Raw genomic sequence first — 12,477 nt, forward strand, 5'->3', positions numbered from 1 at the left:
TCCCGCGCAAGGCGCGGATCTTATCCTAGTTCCTTGATTAAAAGTTAAAACCATGAATCGAAAATGACCCATTTAATGGACAGACCTCAAATAAGGCTCACATCAATACAACACTGTTACAACACTTGTTGTTTTTTTTCTTTCTCAGACACAAAAGTTGTGGAATGTTTACTTGTGTTTATTTTTTAATATAAAACCGTTAGCAAAACAATTTGGGAAAATTTCATAGAATATTTTAAAATGACATTTTTTTTTACCACTAGATCACATAAGGAAAGAAATGACCAAAAAAAATTTCATTAAAAAAGTAAAAATCATTTTGAAACCATTTAAGGCTATAAGTGTTTTTCTAACTTTTTAACGAAACATTTTGATCATTTTGAATTTTGATCTTGTGTACTATATTTATGATAAAACTATTTATGACTATTTTTAGGAATTTCTCCAAAAGAAAATAAAACTAATAAAGTAGATTATCACTACGCTTATAAAATAACTTCACCTTTGTTATTGATAAGAAAAAATATATTAAAAATTCAAACTAGTACAAAATATTTCTTCTAACCCTTCAAGTTTTTCATATAAAGAAAAAAAAAAATCCTACCCAAGCAAAAAGAATGAAAGAATAAAATCAATTTTTTTTTTTTTTGTTCCTCGCTATCTTAATAAATAAAAACCCATTTATCCTTTTCTCTAAAAAGTCTCTAAACCCTATAAACTTTCTTTTATCTCAAAACGAAGAACTTCCTCCAATTCCCCAAGCCGAGATTGTGTAAAGCGGCTGTTCCAACCACCGTAACGTGACTCCTCCGCCGTCACCGTCTTCAGCGCTCCTCTCCACATTAAAGAATCCCTCATCACCATCTCCATACATCCTAAGCAGCATCTTGCTCTGCAAAACCTCTCTCTCTGAGACTCCGAGACTCCTGAACCCTAACTGCTCCATCATCCTCCTCCACTGCCCAAAACCCACATGCCTCCCTTGCCGATGACTTCCTTCGCACGCTACAATGTTCCTGATCTCTCTCCCGAACAAAACCTCCTCGATCTTGACTCTCATCAAGCTATCCGCACGGAGATGCGTGTGCATCACGTCAAAAACCGCCGAGTAGTACTTGAGCGAGTTACAGACACGCGTCTCGAGCTGCGCCGAGTCGTGTTCCGCTTCCTGTTCGGCTATAACGACCGCGACTGGGTTCGTGCTTCTGACCAAACCCACGAAGTTCCTAAACGCGGCTCCTCCTGTCCCGTCGTCGTAAAGCGTCTTGTGCATCTGCATGAGGCAGTTCACAGCGACGGCTTCGCCTTCCTTGACGTGAAGCATCCACAGCCTAACGTCCTCGAGTCTATCAACGACGGGATGAAACTCGAACGGGAGATTCATCGCCTCTGCGAACCCGTGAAGACGGTCTCCCGTCTCGTTGAGCTCGAGTTTTGATTCTCCGACGCCCGTGATGCGCACGTGTCGCGGTGGGTTTGACCTTGAAGCTAGGCTTTGGAAGAAGCTGGGCCATTGTAAGCCTTGCTTGATGTCGAAGTCGATGATGTGAACTCTCTCTCTCCCTTCGAACGCTCTGAGTAGCATCTCGTTGGCTGTGTAGTGAATGAACTTTGGGATCGGTGTCGCTTGGTTCAAGAACCTCCATGCGTCGTCGTCCTCGAGGGTTCTTTCGAACTCGCGAGGCGGTGCGATGTGGAAGATGTGAGGCCACATACGTGAAACTCTTAGAGCCAAAGCTTCTGTGTAGTAAGATATGAGTCGAGTCATTGGTGTTGTTCCTCTAGGAGAAGCAAGTTCACCTGTTCTTGCAATGAGATGGTTAATGGCTGCTATGTTTCTTGTTCTGATTGCTTCTAAGCATCCAGTGAGCAGATTCACAAGCTCGAAATCTCTCTGCGAGTCGTTCATGTGATTGTTGTTGATGGTCCTTTCCTCCGTGTTGCCTCCTCCGTGTGAATATTGATTCCGTGAACCATTTGTGGGTTCTGGTACTCTGTGTCGACTGTCTGATGATGCGCTTGTTGATGATCCTGAAGCTTCTTTAACTGCTGCAGGACGGCTACTACTGTCAATGTCCTTATCGCCTAAACCAGCTAACTCGGTGGTTATCACCGAGTTAGCCCAGTTTGGATTATTACTCTGTAAAGGCTGAGAGATCACTTCGCTTGGCGCAAACCAAACCTTTTCTTCATAGTCATCACCTGAACATGTCAAGGAAAAGGGTAATGCTTGAGATGAGTTCTGCGTGGTGAGATGTTCAAACCAGAAACCCCTGTTGTGATCATCATCTCCGCCTCTTTGCCTCTTCACTCTGCTCAGACAAGACTTGTCTTCCTTGTTCTCCTCCGCAAATCTCTTCAAACTCTTCTTCTTCTTCTTCACTATGTTGTTGTCGTTGTTCCATGAAAACCCTTCTGTGTTTCCTCTTGTTGTTGCCAAAGGTGGAAGCTTTATGCTTTGCTTAAGGGAACATCCACCGCTCTTGCGCTCAATCGGTTCCTTGCGGGAGAAGCTACTGCTGCAGGGTAAGTCCAGTCTCTGTGTGTTCATGGGAAAATGTACTGAAACTGTTGCTGCTACTGCTTCACTCCTTAGTCTTCGGGTCGGTGACAACAATGATGAACTTGAACAACCTGCCAACATCCTCTACAATATTCTAACCCACCCAAATGTCTAAGTGTGTGTGTGTGTGTTTGCACAAACAACAATTGATGAAAAAAATGGAATCCGATGGGAAATGAAATATAACCAATAGTCCTAAATGAAGATGAATAATGAATTTTTGTGAAATCAAATGAAAGAATGTTTTTTTTGTGACTTAATATGCAGTGTTGAGAGAAAGAAATAGAAAAAAAAAATGAAATGAATCCCCACCCCTAAATGTATATTGAATTAAAAGAATGAAAGAATATAACTAATCTAATAAACTTTTCTCAAATCAATCTACCATTAAAAACAATCATCGGATTCCTTTCACAAACAAAATCTAAAAATGTAGATGATAATGACGACCAACGAATTCACATCATCATGCACAGAGGATGCTCTTGAGGAAGAAGAAAATCTCCTCAGTTGATGAGCAGACTCGAAAGTTGTTGTAAACCCGGTTCTCCATTCCGGTTTGCCAAAATCCCCAGATCAGAAATTCACTCAGAGACCACTGCAACTGCTCGAAGTTATATCTCAAAGATCGTTCCTTTGTTTCTCCCTCTGTTTCTCTCTCTCTCTCTCACTCACTCACTTTTGTTTCTCTCTCTCTCTAACACTCTACAGAATGTACTATACAGGGTTGTTCTACAAATACCATACTTCACCGACTTTTTTAGTTTGTTTTCTTCCTTGGGTCTTCGAAAATTGAAGTTGTCACTTTTCCTTTTCAAAGTAGATTGTTTTTTTTTCAGTGTTGGGAAGAGTGAGTGTTATACGAGGCACTCTTGATGTTTATGCGCCGTTGGATCTACATAATCGAACGGTGTAAATTTCGTTGAAGGTTTAGTGACCGTTTTGTCAATTGTCGGAGAAATATGACCGTTGGGGGGAGGTTGGAGAGTGTTGGGTGTGTACGGACATATCAATGAAGTGGTCTCATTGGGAAAGCCAAAAACAAAACGACTTTTACATACACAACAAAAAAAAAGCATTACTATTCATAGTTTACTCTTTTTGTCAACAAGGCATTATTAATTTAATTTGATAGGATAAAACATATTAAAAAAACAATTTGATAGACATAAAAAAAGTTAGACATGTCATCAAATGTTGCTCAAAAAAGAAAGAAAGAAGAAGACATGTCATCAAATATATGTCTTCACTTATGTCTTAAGAAAATAGATATATTTATTATTCTTTCTTTTACCGTAACATTTATAAAATAAAGAACTGACCCTGAGATTTAAGGATTTCTAAACATTTTAGTGTAATTCCCAACAACTTTTTACAATTTACAAAAAAAAAAATCTGTACATTAATTTTTTAAAAAACTGGAAAATATAGACCTACGCTCATAGCAGATCTTGTAAAAACTCTTGATCCTAAAATATGCAATTTTCAGTTTTCAATTTTGGTGTCTTAAACAAAGTACGTAGAAAACTAAAAAATGAATTTAAAAAGTAACAAAGTAAATGATCATCGTGAGTGTTTGTATTTAATTGGTGTTGAATTACTTCAACAAGAAAGAAGAATTACTCGCCATTGATGAACCAGTAAGAGTTATCCTTATTCAAACTTGGAAAGAGAGGGTATAATTTATCTTCAGGCAAATCTACAAAAATACTTTTAAACAATTTTTATCAATAAAATATCACATAAGGAAGAAAATGATTAATTATAATATGTTTCATTAAAGAATAAAAGACTAAACTATTCTTAATAAATAATACATTTTGTAAAAATAAATATTTTAAAATTAAAATTTTAAATTATATACTCTAAAATCTAAATTCTAAACCCTAAACCCCTTTCTCCTCCCAAAATCTAGAGTAAGTAACCCATTAAATTTATATTTTTTGCTCTTTAATGAAATCTATTAAAAATTGTTGTGTGCTATTAAATGGTATTTCTCTTTATCTTCTTGTATAAATTAAGGATAGTTATTCGTCGCTCTGTGTGCTGGTTTTATGTGGCTTATAGCATGGTGTGCTCGAAGAGATGTTCAAGAGGTAACTCTTAGCTCGATAAGTTAGATTCCAAGTCATATCATATAAGTTTAGACGTTCTGATGTTAGTATGCCTGTGCCCCTTAATATAGGACATATGGTTTCATTCTCAGTATCGAATATCTGTCACCGAACATCGGAGCCTTTTGCTAAGTATAAAGTCACATGGAATAAGAAATCTCTGCTTTTCTATTACCACTAATTGATATTCTTCTCTCTTTCACTTCTTTGCTGAAGTTTTCGACTTCTTCAGAAGTTTCTTCCTAATAGTTTTCCACGTAAATATTCTGTTTATGTTACTGCCCTTGCTTCCTGGCTTTCTTTCATCTACTTAATTAGCGATCTCTTCAATTATTAAATCTTACCCTTCTGTAAGTACCTTAATTCTCAGTGAACTAATTATTATTTTTTCTTCTGAAGAATTGTATTCATCAATGTTAACTTGCCTAGGTTGGAGATTCAGCTTTATATTTTAGCTTATGGGCACTGTTCATCAATGAATTGGCAGGTAAAAGCAGTTCTCTTCTGCAATGTTTTAGCCTTTGCATATAATCAAACTCTACTTTTGTTTTGACGTAGATATGAAGTTCTCGTTCTTCTTCTTCTTCTGTGTATATCTTGGGGTTTCTCTCCACAGTCCTGTGATGCACAATCTCTGGATATGGCGTGTAACTATCGTAAGCTCAAATTCATAACCAAATTCATCACAACATTAGCAACCAAATGTTCCAGTGATCTCAAGTTGAGAACAGCTTTTGAATTCAAAACCTTACTATTTTTATTCTTCATTTCAGGGCACCGGTAATGCCAATTTCCACTTCGGAAACGCGATTGGCTATGCATGCTTTCAGGTAAAATATTGGCCTGAATGAATTTAGAGATTCAGTACTATAATAGTGACTGGGAGTTTACATTCATGGAGATCACTATTTGATATGATCCATTGGGATGATATTATCAGTTCTTGATTAAAGGATGTTTGGGTTCTACGATTTTACAGATCGTTCTCGTGGTTGACAGCGTAGGCGCAATGCTGAACCATGACCGGGCGCTGAAGAAATGTAACTCGAACCATCAAAAAGTCAAGAACTAAGCTGTTTACAGGTCAAGCACCACACGTAAAGAAAATAGTTTAGTCTTAAGCTTGTAGGTGCGATTAAAGCAAACGCTTAACGATGGCCACACATGTGTTTGTGATTTATACGAATCACATCTTCAGACTTCCGTGCCTTGCGATTAACGTAATGACTGATTTGCACTTCGTAACGAGACAACAATTTGAGTAGTGTTTGTCTAACTGTCTTAGTCTTCATCGTTCATTTTATACTATAAACTAAATCTAGTTTCTTATCGTAGTTGTAAAATAATACTTACTACATATACCTGACATATCCACTTGTGTTTCAAAAGAAAGTTGTAAATTTAAAAGGCCAAAGCCTATAGGGATATGCATGGGCATTCGAGTTGGGTCCGGGTCCTTAACATTCAAATTCAATTAGGTACTTGGAAAGTTTTGGTTCAGTTTCAAGTAGGGTTTGGACCGGTTAATTAAGGTAAACAATTTTATACATGTAAAGAACCTCTATATTCGGATACAAATAGTCTCGCGCGGTTCAGTCTTTGGGTCTTGTCACTTGTGGATACTTTATGGGTTGATTCCTTTGTAATTTTCAGGTATGTTTTATAAATTTCGAGTATAGCAAGATCCATTTTATTGTATACATGAATTTACACCTGAAAAATTCACTTTTTACAATAAATATTAGACTAGGATTATTAAAATTCGAGTCCATTGTTAGCCGATCAGATCTAGGGTTCGGTTCGGTTTAGATCCAAAACCCCCCAATCTTCCATAATAAGATCCCATGAAATAAAATGACATTATCCATATACCTGACCCGAACCAATTTTTTTGGATCAGTTCGGGTAAAATGTCCATGCCTATATAGGGACATGGAGTATATACCACCAAATATGAATATTTGTAAATTATGAGTTACCTTCCTATCCCAACAGTTCTGAACGTTTAAGATGTTGTTCGTTTGGATATCTGAACATAGTCTCTAGACGTAATAATATGTAAACATGTTATTTGTATAGAACATTTGCATACTGTATCTGGATAAGACCTGTCTCAAAAGTAAAATAGGCCCTAAGCTAAAGAAAAATGGGACTTATTTAACAAAATATAAATTTTTAAAAATTTAACTCCAATCTAGGCTAGAATTTTAAAAAAAAAAAACTCGGTGCAAATGCACCCCATGCATATGCATACAGCCTGGCTTGATAAGCTATCTGATAAACACGGGACTTTAATGTGAATGAGTCAATATTAACTATTCCCTCTATTTTAAAATGATCCATGTTTTAAAAATTCCTTCAAAATATACATTTTTTGCATTTTCATTGCATTTTATTATGTAATAATGGTAAATTAGAAATTTAGAGTAAATTAATTGTGTTTATTGAATTTTGATTGGTAAAATTTGTAGGAAATAATTAATCACTAAAATCATGCATTTATATCAACATTTAATATGTTTAAAACTCCAAAACACACATCATTTTTAAATACATGGAGTATTAAAATTAATAGTATACCATTTTATCAATTTAGTGATCTTTTAATAGAAATAAAAATAAATATTATAGTCAAAGAAACAAAATTAAACTTATTACTGTAGGTAGTTATTTATATTATAAATTAAATACTATAGTTAGTCAATTTATTTTTTGGTGCATTATTTAGTGTTTACTATTTGGTTCTTTTCGTGTGTTATTTAATTTTTCCTAACTAATTAATTCTTGCAGTTAGAGTATTGAATCCTAAGATAACATATTTACATATTAAAACAAATGGGAATTTTCGAGGCATAAATTCTGCAATTGTGGTTTCAAATAGGTTTTCTTTTAATTTGGATATACTATTTTGGCGTCAATCTTTGAGGAATAGTTTTACGTAGTTATGGTTTATTTACATCGAATTAACTAAAACATTAATAAATAAAAAAGATATGAATCCAAATAAAAAAAAGGATCTATATAATTTCATATATGTTAAGAAATCAAATTTAGTTTTAGAAGCAAATCATCAAAAATCTTTTGAATCATTGTGAGGAATTAAAAAAATATATAAAAGATGGCGTTAATAGGATAAAAATCTGGGCAAATCTCCAAAATAGCACATTTCTAAGTTTATATCACAAAAATAGCAATCAAAAACTAAAATGATCAAAATAGCATTTTATCTTTTGAAAAATTTAAATTTTTTTATTTTTCAAATTTTGAAATCTTATCCCCAAAACCTCACTTCTCAACTCTAAACCCTAAAACCTAAACTCTAAACCCTAAACCCTAAATTCTAAACCCTAAACTCCACCCCTTGAGTGCTATTTTTGTGACTTTTGACCTTGAGTGCTAGTTTGGGAACAAAAACTTGATTTAGTGCTATTTTGGTCTTTTTCTCTAAAAATCTTCTTGACATATTTTTCTCCCTTTATATTGGTTACCTAATTAAAAAAAAAATTAGGTCTGGACGATTAATCGGACCAACACCCTTCCTCATGCTATAAAAGATAGAACTAAGGTTCTTACAACAGTCGCCACTATACTCGTCCAAGGTTCTTCTTTCTCGTCGTGTTTTTTTTTTGGGTCTAAATGTTAAGATTTATACCAGCTTTTTTAGTTTTTTACATGTTGTGAACCACAACTTATTACACAAAAGAAAAGGAGCAGAGAACACAAGAGCAGCAGCAACAGAAAGAGAGAAATGTAGCAGCACTAACTATAAGGGGAGATAAAGCAGAAATAGAGCTCAAGAAGAGAAGGAGAGCGAGCAGTCGCTGCGGGCCTAGGCACAGATAGGAGCCTATCACGCATTGCGCGATCCACCACCCTGAAAGTAGCTTCCTGAGATGTCGAGACGCCTTTGAAGATACGAGCATTCCGCTCACGCCAAAGGGAGTAGATGACGACCTGGTTGAGGAGCTTCAAAACCGCTACTGCGCGAGGAGCATAAGGGCCCTGAAGGTTGTGACACAAGCTAACAACTGCAGCTAGAGATGTCGGTGGAGACGCCAAATACCTGCCACAAAAACGACTCCAAGTAGCAACCGCAAAAGAACAATCGAAGAATAAATGACTAATAGACTCATCAGCGAGAGAGCAAAGGACACAACCTGGCGGAACTTGTAGTCCCCAAGAGATTAGACGATCTCGGGTTGGTAATCTACCAAGGAAAGCAGTCCAAGAGATAAAGGAATACCGAGGAACTTCCTCCTTAAACCAAACCACCTTGTGCCAATCAACGGGGGGGTTAGGGACCCGGATTCTCTCCCAAGTAACCCTCGATGAGAAAGATGGACCAAAACCACCAGAACCCTGCCTCCACAAATACACATCATCGCTGCTAGCTGCAGATGGAACCGACATAGTAGATAGAATAATCTGAAGGGTCAGAGCATTTTCGGAGCGCGCCGGAGGCAGGTTCCAGTGACCGTTACAAACAACTTGAGAGACTGTGGCTGAGAGAGGAATCCTAAGAGACCTCGGCCCGGATGAACCTAGTAGGAGGATTAAAGGACCTAACTCAGTCCAATAGTCGTACCAGAACAACGCTTTGGACCCATTACCAACGTTGCATCGGAGAAACAGCGACAGGTCTTGCTTCAGCTGTAACATGCTCCTAACTGTACTCGAAAATCGTGGCGCGTCGTTCACTAACCAGATACTTCTTCCCCCGAACCTGTTGTTGATGAGCCAAGGGACCCAAAGCGAACCAGAGCCATAAAAGAAGAGCCATAACCTCTTCAGCCTGAATACCATCTCGAAGTCCTCGAGCTTTCGAAGACCAACCCCCCTTCAGATTTCGGCTTACAGACATTGATCCAAGAAACTCTAGCTCCTGCTGCCGACGTTGTACTGTTTTTCCACAAGAAACCCGAACAGAGAGAGTCCACCTTCGCGTAGAACCACTTAGGGAGAACAAATACTGAACTCCAAAAGTTAACCATGGAGTAAATGACAGATGATATCATTGTCACTTTACCCGCAAACGATAGGAATTTAACAGTCCAAGAGTGAAGTTTCGTAGTGATACGATCAATAAAAGGCTGAAGAGTAGCCGCAGAGATCTTGTTAGGGCTAAGAGGCAAGCCAAGGTACCGTGTAGGAAACTCACCACGACGATAGCCAGATAGAGCACACAAAGCCGTGGCTTGATTGACTGTATATCCCCTATGAAATATTTCTGATTTGGCCTCATTTGTGTCTAACCCGGACCAGTCTTTAAACAAATTCATAATGGCTTTAATACCAGCAGTCGAATCACTTGAGCCATCAGAGAAAACTAGAAGATCATCTGCAAAAAGCAGATGGGTGAGCTTAGGAGAAGAGCACATAGGGTGTAACAGAAACTGTCCATCTGATTCAGCTTTATCCAGCAACTTTGAGAGCACTTCCATAAGCATGATGAAGAGGTAAGGGGAAATAGAGTCTCCTTGTCTTAATCTTTTCCTTCCTTCAAAGAAACCAGCAAGCTCACCATTTATAGCCACTGAAAATCTAGGAGAAGATATGCACTCAGTGATCCAAGTGATAAACATCGGTGAAAATTGTTGAGCCTCCAAGACCTTGATCACAAAGTCCCAACAAACCGTATCAAAGGCCTTTCGAATGTCGATCTTCAGCATTGCACTCTTGTGGCAAGAGGACTTGTTGTAAGGTATGTTTTCAAGGTATGTTTTCCTTTTCTCATTTTCTTTTCTTGTGATATCGATGTGTGGTTGTGACAATGGTTTCGCAATTTTGTTTTCCAATTATACGGAGTCTACCGCTCTGTTACGTGTCAATAGATCTCTCTTCGTGCGTCTGATTAGATTCCTCATGATTATATTTATAGCTATATCTTTTGTGTGTCAATTAAACGTTGGGTGATTGTTATTCAATTAAACCCTAGCAATTTGATGTTATTGAGAAATAATGCTTGTTTTCATGATTATTGACATGCATGCATGCCTTTGTTGTTTTTCAAGAGATTTTATATACCCCTATGTTTTGTGTCAATGTATCTCCCCTCGTTTGTCTGATTAAATTCGAAATATTTATATTACAGATCTAAGGGCTGGCTTAACAGTTATACAGACCCTGAATCGAATTTTTTTACCTTCTAATATTTATATTTATTTAATGTTTAAAATATTTTTAAAATATAATCAATAATACCGTGTATATTTTCTGATGAAATAAAACTACATACATAAAAAGTATTTTTGGGTCATTTTCAATTTAATTTATTATATATTTTAATTTTTTGTATACAAATATAGATTTATAGGAAAAATTGAGACCCTTAACTATTTAATATAAAGGGACACTGGGCTGGATCCGGGGTAGTCGCACTGTTTGTTCTCCTACTAATCCGGCTTGTGACTCAAATAAACGGTCTGTGATTGTTGTTTTCATGAGTTTTATGACGTCTTGCGTATGTAGTTTCCAACACTATATTTATGTTTTCTGAATTTAACTTAGGAGTTTTTGATATCTCTTGGAATCTTTATGCTTTCCGAAATTGATATGAAATTTTCTGATTTTGTTGAATTTCATTTCCATTCATATTTAAGTTTACTTTTACTTTTTCAACCCAATTAACAAAAACAATCTTTGAATCAAACAAGCGTTTTTGCATGGTAGAATGTTGTGGGAACATTTAAAAAAAAAGTTTCATTAATCAACCCTAGAAAGGGCAAATCGGGGGACTACAATTCCGGTAAACGCTGGTACTAGGCTACTCCGATCTGACTACAGTTATAGAGCAAAAGCAGTTTGAAACAGAAAAACGAGTGTAGGTAAAGACGACGCGCAAGCATAGCTCTCACCCCGATGAACACCTGGGAGCACCAAACAGGCGTAGCGACTTCAGTGAGACCGGATTTAGAGAAATACGATCATAATTTCAATAACTTTTACTTTGATATAAAAGAAGACAATGCACGAGATACAAAATGGTCTTCATTGGTTGAGGTGATCGGAGGAGAATACTGGCGGATAGTTGAGCACCCAACAGATGAAGTCAATGTAATTATTTATTAACCAATTAAAGTAGTCTTATGTTGGTTTTGTGATTTAATTACGAGTTGCAAGTATATTATGGAGCTTATTTAGAGAACCGAGTTCTTGGAATCGTGTTTTCCAAATGAGTTGAAATGCTAACTGAAAACACTGGTATAGATCAATACATAGCTTATGGTTGGAGCTTGAATAAATTAACTCATCTCTATGGTTATATACTCTCCTTTTAGCATAGTGATATGTCGGGTGTTCCCAACATAGAGGCATGGTACGAGAACACCCGAGATATGATGCTCAAAGGACAGTATAGAACCAGAGAGACGAGATAAATTATCCAAGTTCTAACCAGACACTATGTACTGATCTATACCAGTGTTTTCGGTTAACATTTTAACTCCTTTGGCAAACCAACTTCCAAGAACTGGTTTCTCCAGATCAGCTTCTTAATATACATGCAAAATTGTAATCAAATGACAAACCTACTGACACAAAACAACAATAAGGCTAGTATTTAATTAATAAGTACCTTGACTTCATCCGTTGGTTACTTAACTAACCCACAGTATTCCTTTCAGTCTCTTCAACTGATGGAGACCATATTGTATCTCCAGCATTATCTTCTTTTCTTTCAAAAGTATGAGTTCTTGAATTATCGAGCATATTTCATAAAAACAGAGTTAGGTAATCTCTTGAATGAACCCATTTTTGAGTTTCTTTTTAGTGTACGTTTCATTCCCTTAGGTTTCTCATGAA

The 12,477-nt window shown here is 36.7% G+C and overlaps 1 protein-coding gene across 1 annotated transcript; it reads right to left on the bottom strand.

The window, feature by feature from the left end:
* Positions 1-212: 212 nt before the first annotated feature.
* On the bottom strand, positions 213-3,391 carry LOC106407808 (scarecrow-like protein 28). The gene has a single exon (XM_013848669.3). It carries the CDS (start codon positions 2,642-2,644, stop codon positions 731-733), a length of 1,914 nt encoding a protein of 637 aa, XP_013704123.1. The 5' UTR covers positions 2,645-3,391; the 3' UTR covers positions 213-730.
* Positions 3,392-12,477: the final 9,086 nt, after the last annotated feature.

The sequence above is a fragment of the Brassica napus genome, chromosome C9, assembly GCF_020379485.1.
Source record: "Brassica napus cultivar Da-Ae chromosome C9, Da-Ae, whole genome shotgun sequence".
Lineage (NCBI taxonomy): Eukaryota > Viridiplantae > Streptophyta > Magnoliopsida > Brassicales > Brassicaceae > Brassica > Brassica napus.